Source organism: Acipenser ruthenus, chromosome 30, assembly GCF_902713425.1.
Source record: "Acipenser ruthenus chromosome 30, fAciRut3.2 maternal haplotype, whole genome shotgun sequence".
Taxonomy (NCBI): Eukaryota; Metazoa; Chordata; class Actinopteri; order Acipenseriformes; family Acipenseridae; genus Acipenser; species Acipenser ruthenus.
This window is the reverse complement of record NC_081218.1, coordinates 4,793,020-4,809,910: the sequence shown is the minus strand read 5'-3', so window position 1 is coordinate 4,809,910 and position 16,891 is coordinate 4,793,020. Positions and strand designations below refer to the sequence as shown.

The window sequence follows — 16,891 nt, the reverse complement described above, 5'->3', positions numbered from 1 at the left end:
AGTCCATTCAACACCCTGCCTTCTTCTCTCACTCCTCCTCTATCAGTCAAATCCAGCTTTGCATAACAGCGCCTGCAGTGAGCCTGGAGTGGAGCTTTGTTTGTTTTTTGTTGTCGGGTGCTTGGTGCGATAATAGCATTTGCAAATCCTCAGATTAGATTTTATTTGCAGTTGGGGGATCTTACACTATCCCCCTCACTCCTCTCTCATACTATCCCCCCCTCTCATTCTCCCTTCATAGTGAAATGAGGTCCACAGAAAAGCAGCTTAATCAATTTAAGGTCAACTGGACAGTCACTGATATCGGTGAGATCACACAGATAAATGGATCGGTCTTGTGTCAAGAGATAAACATCTCAATATGGTAACATCTAATTGAAATATTCTCACACTCTCAGCAAATCAGCAATCAGTCCAAGTGTGTTGGTTTGTAGAGGTACACACACACAAGCACACAGACAGACACGCACACATACAGACAGACACAAAGACAGGCAAGGCTGTGTCTGGTCATTTTTAAATTTTTATTATAATAATACAGTAAAATGGTTTAGAAAAATAAAACAACCTTTGAGTACAAAAATGGAAGACATAAAAATATTCACATTGCCCCTCTTTCCCTTTGTTCAGAAACAGAAGCTGGCCGGCTGATCTTTGGTATCATGGTGCTGTCGGGGTGGGGGGTGGGGGGGGGTTGGGGAGTGCAGCAAAGCATAAAAACAGACAGACAGGCACAGCTCTATATGCAGAGAGAGAGAGAGAGTGAGAGAGAGGAATCATACACCTGAACACACCCTGCGGGTCTCAGTCCCGGGCCCCTCTCTCTCTCCCCCTCCAGATCGGAACCCAGGCCTGCAGAGGAAAGTGAAAGGCAGAAATGAGAGGCTGGTGAATTAGCCTGCTGTCTGTCCGCACCACCTCGCCCCCCAGATTGGATCCCAGGCTTCCAGAGGAAGGTGAAAGGAAGGAGTGAGAAGCCGTGAACTGAAACCCATGTTTTCATGTACAGATCTGAGACAGAGCGTTAGCTACGGCAGTCTAATAATGCTGCATTCGAGACACTGGCTTCACGTTTCAATATATACTGCTCACAAAAATCAAAGACGGTACACGTGGGGGTAACAGGCGTCTTCCCAGGGTGCACCAGAGGTGTCTGTAGGGTTTAGGTCGGGGGTCATCGAAGGCCAAAGTAAATGATTGATTTGGTGCTGCTGAAAGAAATCAGTCTGGCGCTGTCATCCATGAAGATGAAGCCTCGTCAATGCCGCTGTGCAAATGGGACTACTGGTAACGCATCGTGTTGTCAAGGTAGGCCTGTCCCGAGACTCCCCCTCCTTTCGTGGTGATCCCAGCCCACACTATAACCACCCCTCCTCCATACCTATCATGAGGTACCACGTTGCAGTGAGCGTGAAGCTCCCCACTGCAACGCAAACACGTGTCCTCCCATCTTTGAAGTCAAGATGAAACTTTGATTCATCAGATCACAAGGCACTGGCCCAATTTGACCCCAGATGGTTACGGCATCATTGAAGTGGAGCCTGATGGTGGTGGTTCATCAAAGGAAAAGGATACATACCATGGCTCTGTCGGTGATTTATGACTGTCTGGATAGATACATTGGAGCCAGCATCTTGACAGAGTTGTGGCATTTCTAGTGTGATGTCTCAGACCTGAATTGATGAGTCTTCTATCTTGTCTGCCATTGGTCACTTTTGGCCGCCCATTTAGAGGTTTATTGGCTGTCCGACCAGTCTGTCTGTACTTCATCCACAATTTGCTGACCACAGCGCAATGATCTGCAGGTACCATGCACAGAGAAACTGCAGTTCTGCCTCAGGTGCCTCCATTGAACCGTGATCGGGGGCAGGTGTGCCCATCATGGTTGGCAGGGCAACGGCCTTGGAGCAGGGGCAATACACAAACTGTTTCATTTGAATATTTGACATTCCAAGAATATGCTTAACTTTTTGTGAGCAGTATATTTTACATTTGAGCTTGGGAGTTTTATTATTTTGGGGGGCGGGTGTGGTTAGTCATTTCCCTTAAGAGAGCACACATGAGATGAACTTGAACCCGCTATGGGGGTGGGGGTTCCTAATACAGTGGCCGACGTGTTGCAAGACCATGACCCTCTCCTTCATCTCAGCAGAACATCAAGGTTACATATAAATGCTGCTGTCTGTCTGCCCCTTACAGGAGCACTGGCGAAGGCTTTCACATCCGCTCCGCCTCTTACCGTCTGCAACACAGCTTGCTTTTTTTTTTTTTATATATTATTGCTCTCGATTAAACATAAAATCCAGGGCTACGGATTATCAATCAAATTGATCCCCATTTTCTCCCCAATATAATATGTAAATAAAACAAAGTAGTGAATTCCAGGGATCTGTGGATTTGAAAGCCTTGGTCCAGCCTCTGTTTGAAATTAATTCGTTTGACCCCCAACTCCTCCTGCTCCTCCTCCTCCTCATCCTCCTTTCTTTATAGAAACGTAACAGAGAGTAAACAGTGCACCCCACTTCATGGGACAGGGGGTGTGGAAGGCACTGATATTTACAGGAATATTCAGTTTCACTTACAAACAGAAACAAAATAACAACAATAATAATAACAACAATAATAATAATAATTTGAATACAAAAATCCCTAGAAAGTTAGTTGGAAGTGTCTTTGCATAGAGTGCTGTTGCTATTTACAGGTAGTGTTTGCTCCTCTCTAGTGCTATTGTAGTAAACGTGTGGACAGCTGAGAGACGGGCAGGATAAAGGAGAGCAGAGTTAAATCACTGGGTCAATTGCAACAGACTAAAAGAGTCCCCCAGCTGCGTATTAAAATGTTTCTCAATTGCAACAAACCCAAAGTAACCGCTGCTGCCCTCTAGGATACTAAAGGCCACGCGGGCGACTTTTGTCGACGGCAAAAAGGAGGACAGATGTTATCGGTTTATCGCTTGGTGTGACCACCCTGGTCAACACCCCCGCGACGTCGGTCCCACTTTAGGACGATGTTCTATTTTTCAGGCGACACGAGGGCAACATTTTCAAACCAGCCAATCAAATTTGATAGTTGTGTCACATGACATAGACAGCGTAAGTCAGCCAGACAGCGGATATGGTACATTCCGATTGCTGCATTTCATCCAATTAATTATATGTAGGCTTATACATTGGCTATTTATGTCGTTTAATTGGGATACAGTATTTTCAAATGATGAAGGGATATTGCTTTTCAGAGCAAGACAGGTTTGCGTAGCACAGTGCAGTGAGTACTTGATTAAGCTGTGACTTGCGTGAACCACATTGAACTCTTGAAGGAGTCTCCCCCTGTGGTTTCTCAGGCTGCTGTTGCAAAGAAAGTTTGTGTGTCAACATCACAGGTGCGATTCATTTTGTTTAGGAAAAAAAAAAAATAACAGATTTGTATTTTAAATTATGTATTTAACATTTAATCATAATGCAATGTGATTTCATGCTTTTCATTAAGAATCAAAAAAAGTGTTTCTAAGGTTGTCCTCTCGTTTAACTGGGACAGCCGCTTATTCGGGAGATTTTTCCTTCTCCGGAGGCGTCCCGACTGTACAGTGTGTGTGTGGATAAGCGAATGTTAATGTCCACGATTACAATAACACATTGAAGCTATGAATACAATTCTACAATAATAAAATCTGTGTACCATATTTTTTAAATGTTTTATTTTAAGCTAATTTGCTTTGTATGCAGCATGGCTGTCATTCCTATATCAACTCCAAACCATAACATCTTTCCTTTTAACAGCAAACGAAGTGGAGAAAATTGAAAAAAAAAAACTCAGGTCTGTCTTCCTGCTCTTGTTTAGGATAATGATACCGATATATTTATCATATAGACCTACTAACTAAATAATTCTACTAATGTACACATTTTTATTTAATTAAGAAGGAACTACATAATGTAATTAGTACATTTTTATATCGTAGTCTCCCTTCGCAGCATGATTATGTCTCGTGTCAAAAGCGTGCATTATGATTGGGTTGCATTGCGTTGTTCAGCCTCTTACACAGATGTACTTAATGTGCTGCTGTATCTCCCTCTCTGGAAAGGCTTCATTAAACCTGCTTACAGGTGGACTCCACACAGCATGCGCTGCCTGCAGAATCGCTGTGGAATCCTTTCAGCCGTCCTCCACAGTTTTAATAAAATCTTTTACACTCTATGAAATAAAGGTTTTATTCCATTGTATAATTTTGCACACGACTACTGGCCACGACGATATACTGAGAATTTAAGCTTTTATAGGCTATACCAGAAACATGTAATTAACATTTCCGATTCGATTTACAGATTTGGTCCTATAAACCAATGCGTTTGTTTTGTGTGTGAATTAAATAATGAGAACTAATACAAGTTTTGTTTATCCTCCAACGCAGCTTCATTCATTTTGGTGGTGTTTTAAGAAAATTAGATTACACGTGTGAATTTGGTTTAAGAAAATGGGAAAATATTCTCCTTAGTATTTACTTTCGTGGGTAAGCAGTGTGGAGTAGTGGTTAGGGCTCTGGACTCTTGACCGGAGGGTCATGGGTTCAATCCCCGGTGGAGGACACTGCTGTTGTACCCTTGAGCAAGGAACTTTACCTAGATTGCTCCAGTAAAAACCCAACTGTATAAATGGGTAATTGTATGTAAAAATAATGTGATATCTTGTAACAATTGTAAGTTGCCCTGGATAAGGGCGTCTGCTAAGAAATAAATAATAATAATAATAATAATAATAATAATAAATACATTTCCGTACATCATTTTCTTAAGTTCAAAAAATGTAAATTAAAAAACAATAATTAAGTTTCTTAAAAAAAATAAAAACATGTCGATCTTGTAACGAAAACTAACACACTCTTAAAATATGATTAGGGCTTCTGTTTTTCGGGTTTTATTAATTGTATTTTTCGGTGCTTATTTTTTAGCTATTTTCGAGTTTTATGTCGTTTTTTTGGAGGGCTTTCGTTTTTGATATCCTGTATGAAATTAGTGTTTTCGATTACTTTCCAAAATGATTGAGTGTTTTTTTTTTCTGTCAAATTATGTATAGTAGTAAATCGACAGTACTTGCACACTTAAATTGTACCTTCTTTCCACAATGAAATCCCTATGGTCACGGGCACATTCTTCTGGGGTTTTTGTGTGTAGGCATTTTTGTACATTTCTCCACAATTCTGTTTGAAATCCTCCGTGTCTTAACTGTAATACAGCTTGAAACCCTGTTAATAAGCCTCCATCCTGATTGTAATCTCGTTTTAAATCTCGCAAGCAGAGTCTCCAATAGAATTGTAGGAATGTGCTGTCACTCAGTAGTTGGGGTGGGTTTAAAGTATTGAGAACGAATCAATGATAGATACAAGTCAGGAAGGCGGGACATTGCCCAGCAGCACTGGGAAATGTATTTATTATTATTTTTGTTGTAGGTTTTCTTTTTTAATGAGAATAGCGTAAAGTCAACATGAATTGATTAACCATTTCCACAGTTTTTATGGTGCTTTCCTGTGCTGTTTATTGGTTATCCACCGATTTCATTTTTGTTTTGTATCGGGGGTGTTTTATCGGTTAAAACTGAAAACCAGAAGCCCTAAATATAATTAGCTGGAACCAATCACTCAGATCTTGAGCCCACCCCCCTTCAGTTCCTGTTTGGTAGCACACTACAATAAAGAGCTTAACCCTGAGCTCCGTACCATAGCTGGGGATCAGCTCGTCCCCAACTTTGTTCCCCATCTTTTTTCATTGCAATTGGTACTAAGTTAGTAAGCAGCTGGGGATGATCCTGAGATGGTACCATATTAGCTAGTCCGCAACTTAGTATGCAGGTCCGTACTAAATCTCCAAGTTTGTTGCAATTGACCCACTGTGACTAAGAACTGAACTGTGAAAATACACGGAGGACAAAAACACACACACAGGGACATGGACACAGACACACACGCACACGTTGTCTTCTTCTCTAATGTAATTTGCGTAACAGACTCCATGGTTAGTCGACAAACGCTTTGCACCTGACAGCAGCCACACACACGGACAGACACAAAGACAAGTAGACAGAGATTCCTTTAAATGGGAGATTCAATCAAACAATGCAGCGAGACCGTGTCCCGCTGCACACTTGTCGTGAGTAAAATGAATCGGAAATGTCCCAACCCAGTCCCTCCCATTGACCTTGTGGGACAGTATGCTAGCTGTCTTGCTTGCTCATTAAAATCTCTTGCGTGAATCTGAAGAAGGGTCGAGTATCTGTTCAGGGACATCAACATATTTTACGAGCAAGAAAAGCTCTGAGTAGTAGTGGGGGAGTACAGCGAGTACCCAGTGTTAATCTGGACTGGGTTAAACCCTGGGTTGTCACAGGTGGGGTCTGTAGTGCTAATCCCATATTATCCAATGTTAATCCGGACCATAATCCTATTGTGTAAAACGACCTCTTTAGTTCATATCTATTGAAAGGGACCTTTATCAATGGAGACTGTCCTTTCTAGTGTGGTGACAGCGCTCGCTCATATTCACTGCCCATCCGGATAGACAACGACTCCTCTCCAGTTTATGCTTCCTTGTCCTTTTCAAGGTTTTTCTAATCTCAGATTATCCACTCTAAATCCATACATGATAAATCATTTTTATTTTATATACCAGGTCCCTTTCAAAGAGGTTTTGCTAATCTCATATACTCGCTGTTAATCCAGATTGAAATCCCATCGCGATGCGGACTAGATTACAACCCATATCTGCAGAGATGGAGACTGTAGTGAAACAGGCTTTTCTAATCTCAGATCATCTAATACTAATCTCATAATCGTATTGTGTAAAGAAACATTTTTCATTTATACTCCTATGATCCTTTTCAATGGAGGCTGTCCTTTATAGTGTGGTGGCAGCTCCTACTCTGCTCAGCTCCCCGCTGTCCAGTTTATATGTCCAAGTCCTTTTGGAAGGGACTGTAGTGAAAAGGTTTTACTCACTTGAGATGCACACAGTAAATCCATGTTGAAATCCCATGATAGAGAGTCCTCTTTGGATTGTTACCCAGGTCTGCAGAGATGGAGACTAGTGAAGCAGGTTTTGCTAATATCAGATTAAACGCTGTAAATCAGGATTCAAATCCGTACATGATGAATCCTCTTCAGTTCGCATGCCCAGATCCCTTTCACTAGTCATGTATAGTGTTGTGGCTAGTGCTGCATAAACCGACTGTTGGATTATTGAGATCGAGTTCCACAGGTGAGGGTCGCTGCTGTTGATCGGGCAATTTACCATTTCAAGTGAAACAAGTGAAGAAACAACTGCTTGGGTTTGTATGGATTTCTGTTCTCCACAGAGTAAGAAAAGCAGCGATCACCACAAACCCAAGCAGCTGTTTCTTCCCTCTGAATGGCATGAGCCCGATCGACACCCGTGACCCTCACCTAACTGTCAGCACCTGATTTCATTGGCGAGCTTCATCCTATTAATCGGTTTGTGCAGCACTAGTGCTGGCCGCTCTCGTTCATCTCAGATACTCACACTTAATCTGGATTACAATCCCATCACCGTAGAGACGTTTCTTTAGTTCACATACCCAGGTCTGCCTGGAGTTTATCCAATGTTAATCCGGACTGCAATCCCATTGAGAACAGTAACTGTGAAGAACTCGCCAATCTCCTGACGAAGGAATATCTGTTCAGTCCCCACCCCAGGGGCCCTCTCAATGGAAACTGCACTTCAAAGAGCCGGCTAATCCCAGATACAGTCCAGTCTGGGTGGAGACGCCTCCCTCCTACAGCCCCAGATCCACGTCGACAGGGACAGGCTGCAGCTGAGTCAGCACCTTGGCATCGCACTCCATGTCTTCAGGCTCCTCTGCACCCCCGCCGCCCGCCCTGCCCCCCAGGAGCAGATCCTCCCCCCCGGCCAGGCTCAGCAGACCCCTGGGCTCTCCCTCACCCTCACCCAAGTGATCCCCCTTCCTCAGCTCCAACAGAGCAGCAGCACCAGGCTGGGAGGAGGGGGGAGAGCTGGGCAGGCTCCAGACTACCTGGGGGAGCTGGGAGGAGGGTGAAGAGCTGGGCAGGCTCCAAACTACCTGGGGAAGCTGGGAGGAGGGTGAAGAGCTGGGCAGGCTCCACACTACCTGGGGGAGCTGGGAGGAGGGGGGAGAGCTGGGCAGGCTCCACACTACCTGGGGGAGCTGAGAGTTCGAGACTGGGAGGTGGTGGTGGTGGTGGTGGCTGCTGGTGCTTACTGGGGTGAGGGGAGCTCCCAGTCCAGCGGCAGGGCTGGGAGGGGGGAGCGTGGAGGGAGCTCCGGCAGGGTACAGGCTGGCAGAGTTTATGAAGGTGACGGAGCTGTCTGTCTGAAACGCCGAGACAGAGGAGGTGGGGCTGGAGTAAGAGGAAGAGGGAGTCAGAGAGATCACCCCAGATACCGGGGCTGGGCTCGTGGAGAGGACCGGGGTGAGGAGCAGACCCCCGGAGCTGGGCTCCTGTTTGAGGGGCAGGGTGGGGGAGGGGAGCAGCATGCCAGCGGGGAAGGTGGCAGTCAGGATGAGCCTGCCAGGCTGGAAGGACACGCCCGTCAGGAAGGTGCTGCCCCCTGCTGGATTACTCAAGAGGAGGTTACCTGGAACAGCAAGGGAGAGGAGACAGGCTAACGTGCAGGCCAGCGCCTTCACCAGGGGTATGAAACTAAACTGAGTCAAGCAGACCAGCGTTTGGGCTCTAGTAGGGGTGCTAAATTCTGTTTAATTTAATAAACATTTAAACTTTTAAAAATATATAGTGTAAACTTTAAAATAAAAACATGCCCCCCTCGATGTGCAGTCTCGACAGCAGGAGAAAACCGGAAGTCGGACATCTTGGGGGAAGTGCGTTATCTGCAAGGGCTCTGAGCATTTTAAAATATATAGCTTTCTATAAATTACAGCATAGATGTCTACAAATAGGTATTTTACATCTGCTTTTCAACTCCCCTTAAATGCAGTTGATACATGTTAATCCATTCGTGTATCTCAGTCACAACTGAAAAACATGTTAATAGTAAAATTGGTTTCATTTACAATTTTTTTCAGTGAAACCACTAAATGGGCTTTTAAATCGTAAGTCTTACTTTTTCATTTAAATGCCAAAGCGACTACTCTTCATTAATCTAACTGCAATTACTCGTCAGGTGGATTGTAATAGTGTGTCCAGCAAAACGCCTTATTGTTCATTCTAGCTTTAATAATGATTAGTCACTTATTAACATGTTGTGATATCGTATGTACGTGAAAAATGAAGGCTTGGTCTATTTAAAAGCCCACTAAATTGTTTGACAGAAAAAAAAATAACTAAATTAAATCAAATAAATTACTAAATTAAGCCCTATATATAAATAAATGTATATAAACAGTGAAGCAATATTAAATATTAGCATCGGCGGTACTATAATGGTCTGTTTTGATTAGAGGGCGAGCATTAATGACATTATTATAGAAATGTTATGCAGTCTAATTATTGGTTAGGGCCTTCATCGGTGTTATTGAGATTATAGTCAAGCAGACAAAACAGGGACGGAGGAAGGAGGGAAGGGAGACTCACCTTGAGCCCCAGAGGGCAGCTGGAACAGGCCTGGGTTAATGAGCTGCACCCCAGCAGAGGCTCCACCGGGTAACTGGAGAGGACTGGGAGTGCTGGAAGCGCTGGCCAGGATCTGCAGAGTGCCAGTAGGAGAGGAGAGAGAGACAGCCTGGGAACAGGGCACCACCTGGGGCAGGAAGAGGGGAGTAGAGGGGGAGGTGGAGGAGGAGAGAGGGGGCAGGGAGAGGGCAGTAGAGGGGGAGGAGAGAGGGGGCAGGGAGAGGGCAGTAGAGTGTGAGGTGGAGGAGGAGAGGGGGGTAGAGGGGGTGGAGGAGAAGAGAGTGGGCAGGGAGAGGGGAACAATCTGCGAGGGGGTCTGTGGCAGTGTCTGGAGGGTGTGGATGGTCTGGGGGGGTCCTAGGAGGGGAGTGGGGGGGGCTTCCTGCTCACCCTGGAGCCCCGCAGTGAGATGGAAGCTCTGGGGCTGGGCGAGGAGTGCAGGGCTGACTGGGGCTGCCGGGACAATCTGGGGGCAGGGGGAGAGGGAGGAGGATGAGGTGGGGATCTGGGAGATGGGGATGCCCTGGATTGAGGGGACTACCTGCGGGAGGGACAGCAGGCCATGGGGGTTCACCTGAGAGGGCAGCGGCACTACCTGGCTAGACTGGGGGAGCTGGGCGGAGGGACAGGGGGCCAGAGGTTTGAGCTCCCCAGCTGGGCTGTGGAAGGTAGGGGTGACAGTCAGGGTGCTGGGAGGGGAGGGGGAGGAGGAGGAGGAGCAGGAGGTGGGGGTGGGGCTCTGCATGCCCGTCTGTAGCACTTCTGTCTTGGGGTGTCCCCCATTCTGGAGGCCCGCGGGGCTGTGCTCCCTGAAGAAGGCAGAAGGCAAGCCCTTGCCCTCCCCGGCGGTGAGCAGGAGCGTGGGCAGGGGAGGCTCTGCCTCAGGCTGCCTGGCTCTGTTCAGCAGCAGGGGGTTGTCGACGGGGCTGAGGGTGAGAGTCTGCCCCTCCGCCAGGGCCAGCCCGTTGATGATCACACCCCCCGGACCCCCGTTCAGCACAAGCGGCTGGGCCCCGGGCCCCAGGAGGCCCCCGTTCAGCAGGATGTGGCCCGCGCTGGCTTGGAGCACTGGGAGTGTTGGGATCTCCTCCGCCCCCCGGCTGGACTCGTCCTCTGTACTGGGATTGCCGTCCGATTCGCTGCAGAGAGAGAGGGAGGGATTTAAAACAGGCCCCAATGCATGTTATCAGTTAATATGCACTGTCCACTCTGTCTCTACTACCAGTTAATATGCACTGTCCACTCTGTCTCTACTACCAGTTAATATGCACTGTCCACTCTGTCTCTACTACCAGTTAATATGCACTGTCCACTCTGTCTCTACTACCAGTTAATATGCACTGTCCACTCTGTCTCTACTACCAGTTAATATGCACTGTCCACTCTGTCTCTACTACCAGTTAATATGCACTGTCCCCTCTGTCTCTACTACCAGTTAATATGCACTGTCCCCTCTGTCTCTACTACCAGTTAATATGCACTGTCCCCTCTGTCTCTACTACCAGTTAATATGCACTGTCCCCTCTGTCTCTACTACCAGTTAATATGCACTGTCCCCTCTGTCTCTACTACCAGTTAATATGCACTGTCCACTCTGTCTCTACTACCAGTTAATATGCACTGTCCCCTCTGTCTCTACTACCAGTTAATATGCACTGTCCCCTCTGTCTCTTCTACCAGTTAATATGCACTGTCCCCTCTGTCTCTACTACCAGTTAATATGCACTGTCCCCTCTGTCTCTACTACCAGTTAATATGCACTGTCCCCTCTGTCTCTACTACCAGTTAATATGCACTGTCCCCTCTGTCTCTACTACCAGTTAATATGCACTGTCCACTCTGTCTCTACTACCAGTTAATATGCACTGTCCCCTCTGTCTCTACTACCAGTTAATATGCACTGTCCCCTCTGTCTCTTCTACCAGTTAATATGCACTGTCCCCTCTGTCTCTACTACCAGTTAATATGCACTGTCCCCTCTGTCTCTTCTACCAGTTAATATGCACTGTCCCCTCTGTCTCTTCTACCAGTTAACATTAGGGGTGCACCAATCGGTAGCCTATCGGCACGGCACCGATATAAGGGGAAAAAACACAATCAGCTATCTGCAGTTATTTTAGGCGATAATGTACACCGATATTCATGCTTGAATTTCGTGTGACCAAAATCCAATAAATACGTTTCAAAATAGCTGTGTGTGGTTTTTTTTTTGTTGTTTTTTATTTTTATATCTGAAGACAACAATAGGATAGCGAGTTGTGTGCAGAACAGACTTGATGTTACATTAAATCCAGCAATGATTATTCTAATGTTAAAAAAAAGGTTGAATCCTAAATAACACTGATAGTTTAAGTTGTTATTATTAGTAGTAGTAGTTTAGAGTACATGTAGCCTATACAGTTACCAGACTAACATTCACCCTACGTAATGCTTTCTAGTTGGTTTCAGGCTGACAAAACTGTAATAAATATAGGGGTATTTATTGTTCATAAGAAAATAGTATTAACCAGGCAAATTATTGTTCAAATGCAGCATCGATGAGCGGTTAGTTACAAAACTGCCTCTGCGATGTCTCTGCTCCGTCTCTCTCTCTCTCTTTGGTCCTCCTCCATAGCTCTCTTGATCAAATCCTTAAATGTAAACAGTTTCACTGAAAAGCACTTTTTTAAAACCAAGACTACAATCTCCCTAACTTCCAAGGCGTTGTGGGCTCTCTAAACGTTACGTGGGAATTACCTTTTGTAATTTTTGTTTATCTTGCTCTGTTTGTTTATCTTAATCTGCATTGCTTGTGGGTGTATTAGTCGACATTTTGAAGCTGGAATTGATTACTGTACCGTCTTGTTTAGTAACAAATTAAAAATCTGACTGAATTTTGTAAGCGGATATTTTCATGATAAAGTGAACAATTGAAGTTGCGCTGCATTTTTAATCAGTGTATGCTTACAATAAGAATTTAACGAACGTTGTTGTGGTTGACATTGCGTAGGCTATTTTTTTTTCTACTGTACAGTACAGGTCGAAGTTTTAATATGCAATGTTTGACAGCAAGTGGCTATAAAAAATGTCACATTATATATTTTTTCTACAGAAGTGTTTTTACAAGTACACATGCAAAGTGTTATTTTGTGTGACTGTTGTAAAACAAATGTATAAATTGCTGTCAAGCACACAATATAATACTACGGTATTCTTTGTACTCATTTTCTGAAGTAAATGCAACAAGTAAACAATACCTGTTTGTTTTTGTCACAAATACAAGTAAACGACATCTGTTATAATTGTTTAACATTTATAATTATAAAACCATTTAAATACGGGGCAGCAGTGTGGAGTAGTGGTTAGGGCTCTGGACTCTTGACCGGGGGGTCATGGGTTCAATCCCCGGTGGAGGACACTGCTGCTGTACCCTTGAGCAAGGTACTTTACCTAGATTGCTCCAGTAAAAACCCAATTGTATAAATGGGTAATTGTATGTAAAAATAATGTGATATCTTGTAAGTCGCCCTGGATAAGGGCGTCTGCTAAGAAATAAATTATTTTTTTATTTATTTTAAATACAGGCCCTGTGTATGGTTCTAGTACAGTTTACCTGCACTGTCTATTTATTATCGGTATCGGCAAAGAAAATCTTATCAGTGCAGCCCTAGTTAACATTTCAAGGTGACCCTGTCTCGTCTCAATTAACATGTCCATACTCCGTTAACATACTCCGTTAACTCTCACCAATATGAATTTCATGGGACCAGCAATAAAATGTGTCTTATCATTAATTCTTATTATCAGGGTTCTAAGCCTAATGCTTACTGTCAGGTTTTATTGAAGTTACAGTAACACTGAAATCAAATTTCAATGACACTACAATAAAAAGTATTATACATTTAAAAACAGTTTGCTGTTCTTAGCCTGTATTATTGTACTCTACTTTTTCATAACGGTTGGTAAAGTGTTTGTGGGAATATTGAGATCTTTCTTTAGCTATTTACAAGAAGCAGCTGCTAAACTTGGCCGGGAACATTCGAAAAATTTTTTTTTTTAATTATTATTATTATTATTATTATTATTATTATTATTATTATTATTATTATTATTATTATTGTCTCAAATCGTAAAATTCTAGGTGATGCAAAACTTCTGGCCACAGTTGTATTACACTCTGGGCAGAAGAGAATTCCAGTGTGAATTTAACAATGACTTGCACTTTAGGGGAAAAAAATGTGTAATGTTCATTTCAGACCACAACTGATATCCACAATTATTAAATCACACACACACACTTTTGCATGAAACTAACAAATATATTTTAGAGAGGGCAGTATTACTTGTATTGTAACACTTAAATGCATTCCAACACATTTGCTTACGATTGTAAGTCGCCCTGGGCAAGGGCGTCTGCTAAGAAATAAATAAATAAATAAATAAATAAATAATAATAATAATAATAATAATAATAATAATAATAATAATAATAATAATAATTGAATCCAGCTAATACATAAAATGTATTTGTATTATATTAATAGCATCATTCTTATTATTAATAGTAATCATATTAGCAATATTGGCATGTTTAATAGCACTATTATTATTATGAACAATAATAACAGCATCAGTCTTATTATTAATAGCAGTATTAGTATTATTAGTAGCCGTAGTAGGATGGCAATAAGACTCTTGTTGCATCTACATTTTTTACTATGAGTTTGATTAGTGTGTAACAACTCATACTGAAACCAGGAATGGATCAAAATGCTATGCAATTGGAGTCTTATTCCCATCGCTATAATATATTTAATACCATCATTATCATTAAACTACAAGTTATGTCCCCTTTAAATCGAAACAATCCACCAGCTGTGCAGTGCACTCGGCAGCGGCTCAAAACGAGTCACCCTCCCTCCCCACGTCCCCTCCAGCCGGTGGCGCGGTGTCAGCTTTCTCGACCCGGCTCGCCCCGTTCACAAGTTGACGAGAGAAACATGACCGGACCGGGAGTGTCGGCTCACATTTCACAACATCAGGACACGTTTGCTCTCAGTACAACAACACAGCCTTGCGACGCATCCGCGGTAACATGAAGAGGACATGCAGGCAGCGTGGCTATCCTACCAGGCAAACACAACGTGTTTATACACACGGGAGTGGGCTGGATTTACTCGCGAAACGTATGGAAGAAACTCGTGTTTTTGAAACGGAGAGGGTCTTTTTGATATTTTTTTTTTAATAAGAGAAGGATAACTATCCAACCTGCTCTGCTTTTAATAATACTAATGATAAGAATCGTGTTTATTTTAAAACAGGCTACAAGAATCGTTCGACTTTCTGTTGTGGCGCCTCCATTTAAACTGCCGCTGGCTTGTGTTGTTAATTGTAAACAGCAGTGTACACACGCTTCAAACATTCCTCCTAACTTCAGATTTTTTATTTTGTGTACTATTTCCTAGTAGTTTTATTGTATTCCATATAATGTTCGTTGCAGTCCGTTTCTTTTAATAAAGGCTCTTACACACGGTGTTAAATGCATGCCAATGTTGCATTTTATTATTTGTATTTTTAAATACAAATGCCATTGTTGTGGGTTGTGTTTTGCATCGCTGCTGTGCATCGATCGGTTTGTTAATTTCAAAGTGTAGTATTTAAGAGAGGGGGTGCGCGACCTACCCTCCTCCCTCTCTCTCTCTCCTTGTTTCTCTCCTTACCTTTTGCTGGTGGCCCCCGAGGGCGTGCGGTCCCGCTGCCGCCGGTTCTTGAACCAGTTGCTGACCTGCGTGAGGGACAGCCCGGTGACTCTGGCCAGGTTGCGCTTCTCGTCCGGGGTCGGGTACCTGTTGCTCTTGTAGCAATCCTTGAGCGCGTTGCGGGACCTCTCCTTGAAGCAGTACACCGTCTCCTCGCCGTCCCAGATGGTTTTGGGCAGGGGGTACTTCTTGCGGAGACGGTACTTGTCCACGGCGCCCAGGGACCGGCCCCGGGACCTTTCTGCCTCCTTGTAGCGGGCTCGCAGGAACAGGTCCTGGAGAAACGCGTGGTTGGCCGCCTGGAAGGGGTGGCTTTCCAGGAGCGCGTACAGCTCCTTGAACTCCTCCTGGTGGAAAGCCACCAGCGCCCGGGCCTTGAGCAGAGTCTCGTTGCCACGTAGCAGCTCCTCGGAGAGGGGGACGGCGGAGAGGAACCGGCCCAGGCGCTCCACATTGCCCGCTTGCAGCAGCGCCTCGCAGACGCACGAAACCTGCTCCGCGGAGAAACTCAGCCCGGAGGAGCTCTGCAGAGTCTGCAGCAGCCGCTCCGAGGCCTCGTCCAGCGACCCCGCCGCCTCGTCTGGGGGGCTCCCGGGGTCCGCGGCGGCTGCCTCGGCTGAAGGACTCTCTTTCTGGGCTGCAGGCTCCAAAGGAAAGGAAGCCATTTTCAGCCTAAGTTTTTTTTTTTTCTTTTTTTCCTAAGTTCCTCCCCTCCCAGCTTGTGAATGCCTGTGTGTTTTTGAAGTGACTGAAACGTCACGCCCATAGTTTGCAAACTTTACAAACTCGTTTCTCCGCAGAGCGCCGCAATTACTGCTTGGGCGAGAAAAGTTTGTGAGATAGCAAACAACGGCGTGACGCAGACACTGGCGGCTTTAAGGTTGACCTCGCTTGTGTCTGCGATTATTTGGGGTATAATCTTAATCGCTTTGTAAACCTTTATATATTTATTTTTGTGCAGCACCGCAACAATCGGCCTGCATTCGCCATTCCCTTCCCGATCATCTCCCATTCTTTAATCAAGTTTGGATAATAAAAACAAAACTAACACGAACCGTGATTACGAAAAAAATATCTCTCTCCACAACACGAACTTAAAACAAGTTGTTGTTGTTGTTATTATTATTATTATTATTATTATTATTATTATTATTATTAAAACCCCGAATGTAGTTTATTTGCACTGCATCACAGGACGTATAGTGTACAGTAGCCTACCAGTTCACTGCTGGTGTGAGGTACTCTGTACGGAGCTCTAATTTATAGAATAAAGAAACATTTTTTTTCACTGTAAATACACCATCGCTGGTTACATACATTAAACATAGCGTGTTGCCTAAAAGCAGTATTTGTCAATATCTACATTAAATTATATATATATATATATATATATATATATATATATATATATATATATATATATATATATATATATATATATTGATCTATAAACGAAAATGTGTTTTTGTATGTATGCAAAAGCTTTAAATAATTTAAAAAATAATTTATTTCAGAACGTTTCTAACAAAAGCCATTC

General features: G+C 43.9%; 1 protein-coding gene across 1 annotated transcript; it reads right to left on the bottom strand.

Moving 5' to 3' along the window:
- Positions 1-510: 510 nt before the first annotated feature.
- Positions 511-16,428, bottom strand: LOC117394928 (homeobox protein SIX5). The gene is made up of 3 exons (XM_033993693.3): positions 15,316-16,428; positions 9,578-10,755; positions 511-8,621 (listed from the first exon to the last, which is right to left on the bottom strand). The coding sequence occupies exons 1-3, from the start codon at positions 16,017-16,019 to the stop codon at positions 7,780-7,782; spliced, it is 2,724 nt and encodes a 907-aa protein (XP_033849584.3). The 5' UTR covers positions 16,020-16,428; the 3' UTR covers positions 511-7,779.
- Between the last annotated feature and the right edge of the window lie 463 nt (positions 16,429-16,891).